General features: G+C 46.1%; 1 protein-coding gene across 5 annotated transcripts in view; it reads left to right on the top strand.

Moving 5' to 3' along the window:
* The window catches only part of RHBDL3 (rhomboid like 3), a 74,671-nt gene that overhangs the window by 26,284 nt on the left and 31,601 nt on the right, over positions 1 to 16,786 (top strand). For all 5 annotated transcript variants that reach the window (XM_040581941.1, XM_040581943.1, XM_040581944.1 and 2 more), the window contains one exon: positions 11,869 to 12,027. In XM_040581941.1, the coding sequence (XP_040437875.1) occupies positions 11,869 to 12,027 (159 nt within the window). The remainder of the gene's footprint in view (positions 1 to 11,868; positions 12,028 to 16,786) is intronic.

Consider the following 16,786-nt stretch of genomic DNA (forward strand, 5'->3'; position numbering starts at 1 on the left):
GGCTCAGTTTTGCTACGACTCCCTTTGATGGGGGCCGTCTGCCCTTTGGTGGCTGCTGTTCGGTTTGCTCTGGGTTCATGAGAATTTGTTGACTGTGAGCAAAGAAGGTGCCTGGTCTTGGAGGGATCATACAGGGATTGATGATGGTAACACTGCTTCAGGCAGCTTTTCTGCTCTGGGATTAAAGTTCATGCTGTGTTACTTGTCTCTCTCTCTAGGCCTTACAAGTCCATGTGGGAAGCTATTCTGCCTGGACTATTTAATTTTGTGCTGCTCAGCTCAATCTCTGCCTCATTTCTCTTCCTTCTTTCCCCTTCCATTCAAGCGGCATCTTTCAGTCTTCCCCATTCAGGTCTGTCTTTGCTCTCTGCCCTGTGTAAAACTTCCATGCCCTTCCTACCATTCATCACCTCTTGCTCATTCACCTCCCTGCTTGCCTTTCTCCATTCATCTGGGCTTCCTCTCGGCCAGGCTGGGCTGCCCTCCCCTCCTGCCCCTTCCACAGTCCTCCTTTTGTGCCTTTGCACTCCCTTCGCCGTGGCCATCTGAAGCACAGCAGTCTGCAGCATGCTCCCTGAGGATGCTCTGCTAGAAGCTGGCCCCAGTTGATGGTCTAATTAATCCCTAGTGGAAGCCTGGTGGGATTGCTTTGGGTGGATTTGTCTCTCTAGTTACCCTGCAGGTGAGAAGTTCCATGCCCCCCCCACCCCTGCCCCTTCCCGGCTCTTCCTGCTTCCCAGAGATGCAGGCTGATGCATGTACAGGAAGAGTATTGCCATTTCCTAAACCCTCCTTTTCAGTCTGGCCTTTCTCTCTCCCTCCTAGCTTGTTTTCCCTTTGTTTGCAGTGGTTGTAGCTCCCAGGCGACTTTTGGATTGTTGTTTTGAGCTCCTCCTTCCTGAGGAGTGTAATGTGCGTTTCTCTTAATTTTGCTGGCTCTCTCCTTATGATTGTTGCCTCTGCCTTCTCTGCTTCTTTATTCTAATTGTCTGCATTGGGATTGTATCAGTTTTGGAAGACCATCTCTGTGCTTGAATGTGTGTTTTAAGCGTTACCCAGGAAATAGAGCCTGTGAATTGCAGTAGCCAGGGCTTGTTTTTACTAAGTCTCAATGCAGCCACAACCCTGTGCCGGTGATGCAGACATGGCAAATAGGGACCACAGGCCTCTGCCAAAGATCCCCCCAGCCTGCTGTGCACCTGGTCCCCTAGAGCTCACGCCCATGCCGGCAATGTGCTCCTATTGAAGGAGCAGGTCTCTGTGTCGCTGTGCTGTGGCGTGGCAGGAAAGCCATGTGGGAGGTCTGCTTGCCTGTGGGTGCCCGTGGGGGGCTTCAGCTTTGAACTGTTAAACTGCATTCAAGCCAGTCTGTTCAAGTCAAAGGGGAATATTAGAGCTTGGGAAGAGTGGACAGGCTTGTCAGAGGAAGCAGGTGCTTGTTAAACTGTACGTGAGCCCTGTACACATGAGAAATCTGGTTAGTTCAGTAAAGGAGGCAGAAATGAGGTGGAGGCAGGCAAGGAGAAGGGGTTCTGCGAGTGAGTGCAGGTTTGACTGACAGGGCAAGCACTCTGTTGTGTGGGAGGCTGTGAAGGGAGTATCCACTGCTGTCTCCTGAGGCAGTGAGGAGCCCCTGATACAGCTTGGGCAGGGCCAGGCGCTGTGAGGACTTGTCAATGGTTTCGATACGTCTCCTAAGAAACAATGTGAACCACCACAGCTTCCAGCAGTCTGGCTCCTTACTATGGTTGTAACCACTGTGATCACCCTGGAAAGATGCAAGCCAGGATTGCTTGTTCTCAAGTGTTTAAATTATAGAAGTTAGAGTAATAATTAATACTCTCAGCTCTGGGCTCCATTTGGAACCAGCCTGTCTGGAGTACTTCAGAGATGTTTATGTTGTTGCAGTGTAATGCCAGGTACCTACAAGGCATTGCAGGGAATCATGACATACCTCTGTCTCCTCTTCACAAGGCTGACGTTATCTTCTGCTCCAGCTTAGCTTGGAAAGCAAAGGAGCTTCTTTGGTAGCTTCCAGTCCCCATGACTGGGCAAAGCCAGATGTAAAATCAGTACGAGTTAAATATGTTTCCCAGTCTGCTTAGTAAGAGTTTTGCTCTGTGGTTGTTCTAACCAGAAGCATGGCTTGAATTCTAGTATAGGTGGGTTATTCTGGTTATACATGTGTTATGGCAGTTGTTAGTTGGGGCTTTAAATGCATCTGTTTGGCTGTTACGGCAGTTTTTCTGAGCACTAATAATTTGCAGTCAGGTCAGAAGGGAACTGTTGGGATCATCCAGTCTCTAATAATGAAGACCAGAACACTTTCTGAGTGGTCTGCTTGACATTGGCCATACCTCATCTCCTAGGAGAACTTGCATTTCAGTCATAAAACTTTTGGTGGAGTTAGTGAGGCATTTCTTTTGTTAATAGGAAAAATAATCAACTAACTCTAATCGAAAGCTGCCGAGCTTTGACCTCTAGCCCCTAAATGTGATTATACCTTTGTCATAGCGGAGAATCCTCTACTGCCAGATTTCTGTCCCCTTTGTCTTCTTCTGGACAGTGATCAAGTCATTGCTTAACTTTCCCTGTAGTAAACTAATGAGTTGAGCCTGTTAGTGGAGCCAAACAAAGAGGTAATGTCACCTCATTTACAAACCTGGGGTCATGTTTCCTTTATTGAAGGCAGTGTTACCTTGAGAGCGCTCAGCATAACAAGCAAAGCTTTTTTTTTCTCCCCTGGAGTGGCTGCTGCTGAAGATGGCATTCCCCATCCTGTAAGCTGGCTGGCATTCTTGGCTCCTGGCCATATGACTTTCTATTTGTTTTTACTGTAATATGTATTGTTTTCAAGCACCCAGCTTTACTAAAAGACCCAGTTTATGCTTAGTAACTTGCTGCTTTAGCTCATCTGAGCATGATGCAGACTTGACTTATGCTTTCTCCTAAGTTACTAATGATAATTCTGTAGGGGCAAGAATGAATTCTCATGGGACCCTATTAGTGGTATCTCCATGTGATGTTAGCTGTCTGTCTTAGTTTTATTTTTGAGACCTGTCAAACAGCCAGACTTTAGCATGTTGAATGTGTGACAGCCAGAATTTGTGTCACAGTAAGTTTTCAAACACAGGGTTGTCTGGTGATGTCAGATGCCCTGCAGAAATCAGTTGTACCAGCAATCTTGTCTTACGATCTGCACCAAGTTTGTATTCTCATCCAGATAATATCAGCTGAACATAATCTGTTTTCTGTCGTTTATTCTGACTGGTATCAGACCAGTCCCTCTTCAGTTATGCATTGCTCAATATCAGTAATTTGTTAATTTGCTGTGGGTTGCTATTAGTCCAACAGACCTGCTTTGTTCCATTAAATTGTTGTCACAGCCCTGCAGTTTTGGGAGTGGTGTGCATGCCTGTTGCCATGTTTGGACACAAGTGTTGGAGCCGTGGTTGGAAGGGCTGAATTGCTGATTTGAAGCTGGAAGAAAGGTAAAAAGCAGATCTTGATGTTCCTCCAGTGCTCCCAGACTTGCAGGAAATCAATATTAATACTGGCTTTTAAAAATCTTTTTGATGAAAATTACCTTGGCCTGCTGATTCAAAACTATCTAACTTTAGCAACTGCAGTGTAGCATTCTTCAGAGTTACTGCTGGGACAGAAAGTGTATTGTTATTCTGTAATAGAGATAATTCATTGGGCTTTTGTCCATATATAGAACAGAAACATTCCAACTACTCCTGACTCTTTTGCACTTGTATCAACTATGCTACTTTTTCCAGAGAATATCAGACCAAAACCCTGTTTTGAATGAGAAGACTTGTCTGCCTCATCTGTACCAGCAGAGATGCTGCTGTGACAGGAGGCATTGTCAATAGCAGTGAATTTTAAGGAAATGCTTGTGTAGGTTTAGTTAACCTAGGGGTAAGCAGCGACCTGACTGCAGCAACTTGGCATGAAATACAGCCCCAGCTGAGCAGCTGTTCCGACTGTTGTATGTTGGGTTTTGTTTTCTGTTATTTTTATTTTATTATTTTATTTTATTTTATTTTTATTGTAGCAATAGTGATTATAGCCTGTCTGTCTCCTGGCTGTGAGGTTGACTGTGCATGCTATGCCTTCTATTGAGTTACGTAGCCCAAATAAATGCAGCATCCTACCCAGAGTGTATTGCATTTCAGCTCTGGATGAGTGGCTTACACATTATGACCCCTCACAATGTAGAAACCCCGAGAGATGTAATTAATATCGATACAGGATTTTAAGATTCTCCAATAAGACATGACTAAAAAGATATAAACAGTAATTATATGGTGATAAATGAAAATATCATGTGTCTTGGTAGTATGGATATTGCTATTTTCAGCTTTTGGTATTTAATGCCTTATACCATCAAGAACAAAAGTGGGTTTTATTTTAATTAGGCTGCAGAACTTATTGCCGCAGGAGGTTGTGGAGCCCTAAAAACTACAGGAATTCAAAAGGGAGAGCAAGAGATTGGGCATTTGTACATACAACAATATCTGGGCCAGTGCTGACAAGCAGATCTGGGAAGTATTAAACCTCCTGCCTACGGATTCAAGAAAAGGTTTTAACTGTTAAGCTGGGTTTTGTCATGGCAATCACTCGGTGATCTCTTGTAGGCTTGATCTTGTCCACAATTTCAGAAAGGTGTGGATAGTCAGCACTGGAGCTGGGCTGGTGATACAACATACATGACTTGCAAGTTTGGGCCATAACCTGCCCAGCCTGTTGCTGAAGCTGAGGACATCTATCCAGCGAAATGTGCAAGGTGCCCCGTGCTGAATCAAGATTAAAAAATTTATTTCCACCAAAAAAAAAAGCCCACCACTTTTTAGAGTGCCTCAGCTTCTTTCCATTAGTCTTAATTCACTTATATAAATAATAAAACAGGAAGAAGCAGAGCTGGAGAAGGCTCAGTCTATAAACATGTCTCTTTGCATTAAACCTTGTGGCATAATGGAGGGCATCTCCTGCCATCCATGCTGTCTCATTAATCATGTAATTATCTCCCTCACTTTCAGTGCTGCATCTCCTTCCTTGTCAGTGGTGGTGATAATGGAGCTTCAATTTACCTTGGCTTCTTTCTGGGGAGCGGCTTTGGTTTCAAAGCCAGCACAGTGGCATATTTTGAATAATTTAGTTCTGGGTGGCTTGAACACTGTGTGTAATTCCCCAGCTGAGACTGGAGGCTGATTCCTGTGAGTGTTCTGTCAGGAGACCGATCTGGAGAGAGGCAGTGGGATCGCCCAGGATGGTGGGTCATCGAGACGGCAGAGGACTGAAAGCTAGCTCAACAGGTCCTGTGAGTGCATCTCAGCTCTATCCTCTCTTAGTGTCTTAGCAAGGACTTGTTGCAAGAAACCCATAGGCAGAGGAAGAATAGGGGAGAGAGTTGCATTAAAAATGTATATGGAGACAGAAACATGGATTTGGGTACCTGACAAGCATGTAGGCTTTCCCAGCAAGCTGTGGGTCAGAAATTCCTAGGGTCTCTGAATGCAGGATTTGCTTGGCCTAAGGTGACTTGGACCAGGAGTCTCAACCTCTGTGGAGTCAAGGAGCTCAGTGTGGTGTCCAGCTGTCATTGGCTTTGGAAAGTCTGATATTTTTCTATACATGAAACCTTGGCAGAAGGCCAGCTCTGTCCATATTCTCCCTGTGCTGCTTGGCCTTGTGGCTTCCTAATTGCCCTATGCCATTGCAGCCGCCGTCCAGTCATGCTCTGCAAGGGCTCCACAGCTCTCACTACACTGGAGCCCACAGGCACAGGTGTGTTCCTTATGCCTTATAGATGGGGAAGTCAAGGCACTACAAGAGGCATCTGGGCTCATTCCAGAAATCCTGGGAATACCAAGAATGAGACCAGGTCCCAAGGCCCTCTTTCCTGTCTGCCTAACAACTGAGCAGTGGTACACTCCTGGGATCTTTTTATTCTCCCGTTCCTGTTGAATCTGTGCTTCCAGTGTCTGTTTACATTAAATGCTTTTGCAGAAGGTAACAACAGATGGGAGTAATGTAGGTCCCTTTCTTGTCTTTGTGCCTAAGAGAGTAGGAGAAATAAATTGGAGCAGAAATGCCTCTACAGATTGGCCAGCTAGCTAATGAGCCTGGTCTTTCAGGCTACTCTGCTCTTCAAGGAAAAGGGAACCTTCTATCAGCTCCCCCCATCTCCACTTTGCCATGCGTTGCATGCGGAGAGGCACTTACCCAGATCTAGGTGACAGGCCATCTGCTCTGCGAATGCCTGCCCGCCTAGGTGCAGGCTGAGCTGGGTAGCTCTCTGCTCTCTGCTCTCTCACTGCAGCTTTCTGAGGAGCAGGTCTGTCTGGTTCCCTGCTTGGTGAGTTTGTGAGGGTATATTCTCTGTGCTTAAATGCAATCTGGCTTTTGAGAGCTGGGTGGTGTTTCCAGCCCTTGGGTTCACCTCAGGTCAGAGCAGTCTAACATGCACTAAAAGTACTGCTGGACAGCCCTTAATCACTTTATATTGTCTGGGCAGTGGTGGGTAAATTCATTACTTACAGGGGATGAAAGTATGCATCACTGGAGCTAGCACTAATGTTTTACCACACACGTTCAGGAGGCTCAGATTAGGTGACTTCATGGTGAGAAGCTGGATTTCAAGGTGGAGGGATATGCACTTACCTTTCACTGGCCTTCCTGTCTCCTGGAGCAGGGTTTCTTTTTTCACGTGCACCTCCCGCTATCGAAAGAGAGAGCAGGATCATTGAGCTGCTTGGAAGATCATCAGTACCAGGCAGTGATGAAACTCCTGCTAAACAGCCCCTGCTTTTTGCCCTCTCATTTGGACTGTAAGGCAGACTTTCATCTTCTGCCTTGTCATTGCTTTAATCTTCATCAAAGGAGCAAATGCTACATGTAATGCTGCAACATGGTTGTTTGGGGTAGGGTGGGGGGTGGGTGGGTGTTTTTTTTGAAAAACAAACGAAAAAAACCCTTCTCATCAACCCCAGGGACTGTGGAAAGGTAGAGAATAGGCTCCTTTAAAATTTGTGACTATCTTGAGGAAAGTTTCAGTGCCTGTCTTGAATGTCTTTTCACAGCTTCAGCTTGGAGTCTGTCAGTTCCATGTATTAACTTGAAGGTTCTTGATTTAACTACGGCATGGCCTTTGAGGCTGGAGATGGTCTGGTTGTTTCCAAAGCTTGTTAGTATTCCTGTATTGCAGAGACCATGCCATCTAACGGTCTGCGTTCAAATCCAGCAAAGCTCAGACTGGGTTCTGAAACCAAAATCAGATTTTGCGCCTGATTGACTTCCCCTTTCCAGTGCGAAAGGACCTACATGTGAACAAGAAGCAGGTCTGCTACTGATAGCTCCTTTCTGGTGGGAAATAAGGCAGGAGTTGTCATTTCTATATAATAGGAGGGGAAGCTAAAGCTCAGGGAGTTTATTTCCAGAATCTGCCTCCTAGTCTGGAGCAGAGCTAGGTCAGTGCCAGGAGGCCTGACTGCCAGGCCAGTCTCTCCCAGAAGTGAAGATACCACCAGACCACAGAATAATTCAGATTTGAAGGGACGGATCCAATGCAAAGCCAACTTCCAAATTAGATGATGTTGCTTGGAGCCAGGCCCATTGCGAGGACAACTTATGACTTGGGTGATGCCAAGGCAAAGCCCCTCAATGAGGAAACCGTGGGTGGCAGCAAATTCTCTGTTCCTGCAGCAGATCTGCAATCCCAAAGCCAGCCAAGGATCCTCACTCTGTGCCCAGGTCAGCTGTTGACTCTCCAGCTGCTCTGATGCCCCAGAGGGCTGTTTGCCACGAGGGAGAGGAGCAGCTGGCTGCACTATGCGAAATGCCTGCGTTTTCCCAAGATACCCATTGTCTGTCTGCAGCACCAGCCTCCACCCTACTTGCTCACTCAGCCGTGGCTGATGTGTCTTTAATTAAAGAGGAGGAACAATTTGAGATTTCTTTTTTTTTTTTCTCAAATGTATTTCTTCTTTACATCAGAGTTTGCAGGACTCCCTCCCCTTAGTTTTGTTTTGTAGTTTTGCAGTGGGGCCTTCAGTTCATGGTGTGTCTGCTATAAAATAAGGAAGAAATAGGAAAGAATAGCTTGTTTTGGGCCAGGGAATTAAGATCCTGGGTCAGATGGCTGCTACGGTCATTAACATATTTACATTTTTGCTTAAGAGCCTGGTTGAGGATCAAGGGACTTAAGGGTGATTGTTATTGAAATGCGGAGGAAACCTTGCATGAAATTGCCGTTAGTATCCTATTGTTTGGGGGGGGGGGGGGTGAGGGGGGACAAACGCCTTCCTCATCCCTGCACCGGTTGTGTTGCTCTTGTCTGCCACAAGTAGACCGGCAGAGGCAGAAGTAACTATGCTGTGAAGGAAGCCACTGCGTTGAGTTAGTTTTTGGGAGGCTTTGCCTGGGGAGCACTCCTGTGGGGCTGGGCTGGGGCTCAGTGCAGCCGTGCTGCTGTCTGTCAGTCCTCTGGGTGAGACAAAGGTGCTCGGCCGGGCTTGCAGGACAACTGGCCCTTTATGAGATCGTCATGGATACATACATGAAGCGTCTAACAAAGGTCAGTTGCCTCTTTTATAATTGATGGACCCAAGAGTTTTGAGTGTGCAGCCACATGTTGTTTTTGTCATGTGTGGAGCACATGTTCTACAGGACCAGTTTTACTCTTCGGTTTCTGTGGCTAGCTGTGATATCAGAAACAAGGTTTGAGGAAGTGAAGTGTTGGTGTGGATTCTGAGTGCTGTAACAACAGATGAGGCTTTTATATGCTGAAAAACATTGTTCACACATAAATAAGAGAACTCCCTTACAGCTGGGGTTTACAGTAAAACATTCTGCTCCAGGTTGTGGAAGCAGTGATCTAGTCCTGCTCTGAGGCAGGCCTTTTTAGTTCTGCTATCAGTTGTTCATTGCTCATCTCTTACTCTTTCATGCTGTTCAGATCCACTGTTTTAATTTAAACCTATTTCTAATTAGTATCATTAACTTAGTGCCAAAACCAAAATTGGTACTGTGAAAGAGGAAAACAAGCTCCCTGGCCCATTTACAGTGCTGAAAATACTAGCTACCTTCTGCCACTGCCTTCGTTTTGGTGGGACAAGCAGCAGCACAGTGCGCTGAAGGAGAAATGCTGGTGCCTATTGGTGCGAGAGGAAAGCATCCTTGGAGCAGAGGCTCATACGTAGCCACCAGACAGGCTTCATCTGTCTGTCCGTTTGGAAAGCCAGCAGCCAGTAACAGGTATGAACAGTACAGTCTTGAGTGACAGGATTGTGTCTGCTCCAGCACTAGTGAATCTGGAGTCATCGGTGTGTCCTTGTGGGCTGGTTTGAAGTTCTGAAGTGGTTGTGTAATTTTTGCGCTTGGTTACAATATGTTTCTTTTTGGAATGCTTTAAAGCAGAATGAAGTCTGGGAAAAGTGGTTTGTGATCTGAGCAGCTCTTTTGTGCCTCAGGAGCCTTTGTGCTTCAGCTCTGTATCTCTTCTGCCCTTTGAAGGAATAGCCATGTTCCCTGTGGCTGTGGCTGTTGGTCTTTCCTACAAACTCAAACAGTGAGCACACAGCATGGGGAGAGTCCCACGCTTCAGTCACTGACCATGGCCCTCAAAGCAGGGAGACATTTAAGCCTTCAAGGAGCAAATGGTTTTGTCCTAGACAAGATAGGTTCTGTCATCTTAAATGTCAACGTATAGTTAAAGCGGTGCAGTTAAGTAAGATGTTGGTTAGGTCAAATGTTTTCAGGAAACAAGGATGAACACAGCAGTATCTATGGGATTGCAGGTGTTAGATCTGTTCACTGAATGACTCATCTCCCAGCTTCTGCAAATTCCCCTTCAGAAAGGTCATCTTGGGTATTATGCTAATCATACTTTATTTTCTGGGTACCTGTGCCTCTGGGGTTGGGCACTGCGAACTTAGGCTTGCTTGGGAGCCCCAGCAAGAGCCAAAAAACACTAGAGCTGAGCCTGAGTGCAGAAGCCCTGATTTTGGGGTTGGTTTTAGAATTTGATCTGTTAAAACCTAAAGCATCAAAGTGGGCTGGAGTAGGGGAGCTAAACTTCTCCAGGGATTAATATTAAGCCCTTGTTTAACAGTAAACAGCTGATGAAATCCACCTGTGGCTCTGAGTGCCAGCTGTCAGGAAGGTACATCCAGGCCACCTCACAAGGACAAAGCAACCCTTGGCATAGGGCGGGGGACAATGCCTAGTGCCAACTGTCCGCAGGTGACTTGGTTTGGTTTGTGTAATCCACTTGCCCCAACAGCTTCCTGACAGAGGGGCTGCTGCTTTGACAAAACAGCAAGGGGCTGTGATCTCCCGTGCTCAGGTGAGACAGCTCCTCAACAAAGCAGCCAGCGACAGTGGAGTCCCCAGGAGCAGCAGGACAAAGGTGCTCTGGAGGGAGATGGAGCCAGATCCTTGCATGTGAGCACTGTGTCCTCTAAACATGCTTGTGGCTGGTCTGTTTTATAGCTGCTCTGCTTGCTGCAGAGCCGTGCCAGCCCTGCCACTGGCAGGCTGCATTGTCTGCCACATCCTCCTCCTCACCTCCTCCTTGGCCAAGGCAGCCTTTACCCCGCTGTGTCTGATCACAGGCCCGGCGCCCGTTCAGCTTTTGTCCTCTGTTAGGAAAGAGCGAGGATTGTCAGGACCTTTCTGGCTCTGCCAAGGCCTTTTATGTTCCAAATGTTTCTGTGAAAAGACTCCCTCCTGACCACCCTGCCCCCTGACAGCCATTCAATCCAGCCAACAAGCTTGATATCATTATCTACAAAAGGAGGCCAGTGAGCGCCAGGGTCCTCACAGCCAAGTTTGGGAAATCAAATCTCCCAGCAACGGGGAGCTGGCAGAGCTGGGGCTGCACCACAGCTAGCATGGGCTGGGCTGGCAGCTTGCGTCCATGAGTTTTCAAGGCACAAAAGAAACGTGCTCGGCATGGTGCCAGGACCGGCTTTGTTGGGGCTGGGGCTGTGCCCGCCTGTGAGCTAGCAGCCCCTCACAGAGTGCCCTGGGGAGCTCAGCGTGGGCTAGAGGCTGCTGTAAGGAAGCAGTCATAAGTCTGAACAGCCTTGCAAAGCTGTGTTTTTTAGGTCAGTGGCGTTTTTTGGAGATCAACCACAGTCTGAGGGAAAACGGTTTTTGGTCAGAGTGGGATTCCCTCCAAATCTCATCTGGGACTTCCCTTCTAATGACTCTGGTGTACGTTCTGAAAATGGCATATGGCTGCCTTGTCACTTTTAATTTGACATAATGTTCGTCTGCTCTGCTCCCCGTCCAAAGGCTTTCTTTCCAATCCATGTTAAAATAGGGAGCTCTTCAGCAGTGAAAGCACTTACCATTTTGAAGGCCTATGTAGAGGTGATCTGGAAAAGTGACTGTCGGAAACACTGAGCACAGAAAGGGCTTGAGGATGGCATATTCCTGTGTTGCAATTGTGTTAGGAAATACAGGAGTAAAACTGTTTTCAGTATGTTTTATCTCTACAGATGGCATCTCTGGTTTGCTTGATAGTCCAGGTAGAGTGATGTAAAAAATAGCCAAGAGAAATGATGATGCAGGGTTAAGGAAGGTGAAGGGAGCTGACTTAGCTGAAGTTTGGGTGGAGCCCGGACAGTGGTGTGCATGATGATGCCTGGATTCACTCTGCTCTGCAGCAGGGCACTTTGCAGAGCCTGGGCAGTGAAAGGAAGCTGGAGACGGGATGACTGAAGGGCAATGTGTCATGAAAGCCTAGAGCAGCCCCTGGAGTCCCTGTGGTTGTGCAGTGGGTGATGAATGCATAGGAAGGCAGAGTTGTGTGTAACATGGAATGGTTAATTCTGGCTCTTTCCCCTCCTATCCCAGTTCGATCCTGACAACACCGGCTACATTAGCACTGAGAAGTTTCGCTCCCTTCTCCAGAGACACGGCTCGGAGTTGGACCCCCACAAGCTGGAGGTCTTGCTGGCATTGGCAGACAGCAACTCTGAGGGGAGGATCTGCTACCAGGACTTCGTCAACCTGGTGAGTGCTGTGGCTGGCAGGGCCTGTCAGTCCTTGGCTCTGCTACAAATATTGGCTGTTGAGGGACAGTCTCTCTCCCTCCCTATCAACACCAGCATTTGCTGTGTCCTTGCATCACATTCTGTATGGGCTTGCTGAAGCATTCAGTGGTGACTGAACTCTCAAGCCAAGAGTCAAGTTGCTGCTGATTTTTCTAGGGAAACAAATTTGCATGGGAAGAAACTGTGGGAGCTGTTTTAAGAGGAGCATGAAGTAATGACTGCTGCTAATTTAGAGGCTTTTACTCTCAGTATCAGTTGGTAGCTGTCATAAGGAGCCGTTTGTTTGCAAGCAGAGCTCTGTCAGTCTGGATGTCTCCTGTTTTATCTAGAAATTTCATCACTTCCAGACGAAAATATATAGATAACGTTGTGTTGACTTGCTGGGTAGAGTCATATTGCACTGCTGTAGGCATCAACAGAAACAGGGATAAAGTGTTTCTAGGTCATGTTCATTTTATCCCAGGTGAGATGTCTCTGACTGTGCGAGTAATGATCTGGATGCCTCTTTATACTAATGAGTCAATTAGTGGAGGGATCTCTCCATTTCTTGTCAAGGCAGTTTGGTGAGTCAACACAGATGTAGACATGTGTTGTTAGATGCCCAGGGTGGCCTAGAAATGTTTGCAGGATAGGTATCTTGAATAGTGGCCATTCCAGGGGCTTTATCCTGTTCTTGCTCTATCATTCCACACCTGAGTCCCAGCAGATTGAGTGCAGCAGTAAGAGAAACCTAAGTGACAAAGTCAGTAAGTAATGAAAGTCAGCGACATCTCTAAGGTTTTGCTGGAAAGCTGGATGCGTTCTTGATGCAGAGTATAATCATTTGCGTCTCTGTTGTATTCCTGCAGTCAACATGGGGATCTGATCCCTCCATTTGTCATGGTCACTCATCCATGTGTTCTTGGTTTAGAAAGAAAGTGTCTTCCATTTCTTCTGTCTTCACATTAATCAAAAAAGTATGGTAACGGCACAGCTGTCAAGGATCCAGGTCACAGCTTCAGTCAGACCGTGGGCGATGTGAAGGTGAAGATGCAATGACATAGATCTGCTGTATTTAGCCCTTTGCATGTATTTAGGTACACAGAAAAACAGATGTAGCAACTATTAAATAGATCACAGTGGGTGTGAGGTTTTCCTCAGCTCCAACTTAATGAACGGTATGGCCAGTGGTACTCTGTGATCAGCTGTGTATTTATGGTAAGGCTGCTTGTTCTACAGTTTGGTGTATTCAAAGTACCATGCAAGCATTAACTGATTGAGCTGCACAACAGTTAGGTAGCACGAAGGGGTATCATCTAATTTCTTTTACAGAAATGATGACCTAGGGCCAGCCAGCACATTGGCAACAGGCTCAGGAATAGAACTGGACTTTTTCCTCTCTCCTTGCTCCACTGAGCTCAGGAGCAGCACAAGCTAATGAGAGGCAGGTGCAAGGTGAAAGGCTTGGACATTCTCCTCCTTTGGGAGTAGATCACACCAGCTCACACCCACCTGATGTGATATCTGCAAAATGGCAAATTTCCTTCACTACTGTTGAATGATTCCTGTAAAGAAGCCATTGATTTTTCTGTCATCAGTCTCTCTATCCTGATCTGCATTTTTTTGTGCTTTCTAATCAATAGGCAATGTAAATGCCGGAACGTTAAACTACTTAAAAGTGGCATCTGTCTTCTCACTCCTCCTCTAGTTGCTATTGATTTTCAACATCCAAACTTTTTAGGGCACCTTCTCTTTTCCCTAGTTTCCTCCTCCCAAACCTGCCTTTTGAACTTCCTGATGGAAAGAAACAGCACAGTTGACAAAGAATCACTGTGAAATTCGTTATTTCCTTCACTTTATAGCTGTCAGTCTTGGAAACTATGTGTGGTGGTGTTTAAGTGCATGCTTGTGCCTGGTAATCATCAGTTGTCTTTGCTTTTTGCTCAGGTTAATTTGTTTCAGTAGCTTAGCAAGAATTGATCTGCTCCCAAAAATGATGGTGCTGGATGTGGGAAAGGGAAAGGCTAACCTTTTACTAGATCTACAGAGGTTTTACAAGCATGGCTGTGTGTGTGGTTTTCCTTTTCCCCATCAGTATTCATAAACGAGTATTCTGACATGATCAGAGAATCTCATGGCCTCCCAAATGTGTCCAAGATACTGAAACTTTGAGCAAGAGATAAAATTGCATTGATGAAGCTCTGGCCACGCAAGAGGCCTTGAGGGGAGGAGCAGGGCTGGTATCAAAGATGCAGTACAGTGAAGTTGTCAAAGCAGATGTGTGGAAGGAAGGAGACTCCTCTCTGTGTGTGTGTGTGTCACAAGCAGCTCATTTGGTTTGTTTCCGAGCATAGGGATGGAAGGAGCTGATGAGCTGCCTGCTCCAGCTACTATGAAAAACATTAACTCTATTCCAGCCAAACCAGTACAAGCATGTGCTTTTTCACAGAACGCAGCAGGAAGTAGGGTTTAACCCCTGGGCATCAAGAGAACTCTGTCTTCAATGGTCAATTCCTGGCATATGATACCCTCTCTGTTTTTTCTCTCAACTTTGCTAATGTTGATAAAAATCAAGCAGGAAGGGTCTTCTTTTTCAGCCTTGTTTAACCCTTGATCTTTGCTGGGTTCTCTGGAAGTGTGACAGAATGTGATGCTGGTTATTCTGTAAGGTGCTTGGATACTTACTAGAGTCTAATGCAGAGAGGTGCTATTAGTGACCGCAGAAGCAGCTGTAACTCCATGAAATTGTTACTTCCAGAAGGCAATACAGACCATAAACCTCACAGAGCAATAGTGTTGACACTGTTTCCTCCAGGGCATTGTATGTCCCAGAGAGGGCTATAAAAAATGCTCGCACCCATATGCTCCAACATCATTACGATCACCAAGAACTCTGCCTGCTCTCTCACACACTGTGATCCCCAAGTAAAGAACTGCTATTGAGCAAAGCTTGTTACCCTCTGATGTCCAAAGGGTGTTATGAGCTTCTAGATGCACGAAAAATGTAATTCTAGGACTTCTCACCTTAATAAGGAGACCCACACAAAACGTATGCCTGTTCTCAACTCTCAACTTGGCAAAGCAACTTAAACTTCTGAAACTGAAAGTTTTACGGGATGAGAATAGACCCTAGAAATCACTCCATAAATAATTTCAGTGATGAATAAATTCAGGGAAGCTGTAGATTCCTGGTATGATCTGCAGATGGAAAGGGCTGAAAAATATCAGATAGGCAACTCATTGGGAATTATATCTCCTCTGTATGTATGAGATTCATCTCATGTAGTTGTAAAACACAATGCTGCATTCATACCCATTTCTGTTTCTATGCTAGGGCTTGCAAGAGTGGTAGAAAGCAGTTTCAGGTGGGATTTTTTTTATCCTGTGTCTGAGACAGCGCAGAATAACAGAAGTGTTTCCTGTACAGGTGGAGAAGTGTTGTGAATTTCTGTTGCCTGGTTGCTTTTCCACATTGTGAAGAGAGATGCTAAAAATGCACAGTGAAAATTCCGGCTATGAACAGCATAGGCCACAGGAGGATAAATGAACAAAGCTGTTTAACTAACTTTGCTACTTTTAGAGAGGAGACAAGCCAGGAGGTAATCATAGTTGAGATGTTATTTGCCAGGATCCTTGCTGAACAGCAGCTGCTGCTGGCAGTCCTGAACTACTTCGCATAATATCCCATGAACTGTAACAGGGCTAAAAAGCAGACCAGTAATGCCCTGGAGAGACTCAGTCTCTTATTCTCTGGCTAAACCTTTCTTGTATTATCTGCCTGAGAATGTGGATTATTGCTTTGGACAAGCTAGATTGTGGCATTACCACCTCCTCACATTCTTGATGTGCTTCTCTTTGGACACGCGAGCAGAGGCAAGGGGGTACAATCAAGCTTCTGAGACATTACTTTGCTTGATGGAAGGGCAATATGGAGCCAGTTCAGGCTGTGGAGGTAGCCTATATTCTCTTGTTATGAAAATCAGGTAGGTAACTCCTAGCCTTGCTCTGGGCAAGGAAAAGTTTTACAGAACCTCATGTTTAATAAAGCAGCTTTTGCTAGAAAAGTAAATCACAGGTTATACTGGCACTGAAGCAAAATCCATTCTGCAGCCCAAGAAATTTCTCTGCCAGTGCAACTCTACAGATCACTTCTGAACCAAATGTGTGGTAAAAGCTGACCTCAGTGCATTCAGTGTGGTCCATATTGGACCTGCCAGCATGGGGCAGGAGGACCTGAGGGGAAGGGAGGGTGGCTGCCCCCCATTCCAACACTGGCACTATCCTGGGAGGTGCCCCTAGTGCACACTGAAGGTCTCTCTGCCCCTGCTATGGATTTCACATTCAAAGGGCAGGATTGGAAGTCAGGTGGACCTAAGTTTCATTCCTGGCTTTGCAGAAGACTCATTGTGAAACTTGTGGAAGCCTGTCTATGCCTCATGGGTCTGTTTCTCCAGCAGAGAGAAGGAGGTTGCATCTCTTTTGGGGTTCACAGTTTTGGTAAAGTCAATGGCAGTTCTCCAGTGGAAGAAGAGCCAGGTGCTGGGGAACCAGCTCTCTGATGAGCATTTTCTTGAGGAGTTGTGTCTTTTAGGAGAGCTGAGGACAGATGCTGTTCCCCGAAGGTAACGGTATTTCAGTATGTTTGGGAGGAATTAGTAAGCTCTGAGACAGACTTCATGTGACTTGGGAAAAACAAAACACTACTGCTTCCAACAGAAATGTTTAGCTGTAGCTTTGTA

This window comes from Falco naumanni, chromosome 1, assembly GCF_017639655.2.
Source record: "Falco naumanni isolate bFalNau1 chromosome 1, bFalNau1.pat, whole genome shotgun sequence".
NCBI lineage: Eukaryota > Metazoa > Chordata > Aves > Falconiformes > Falconidae > Falco > Falco naumanni.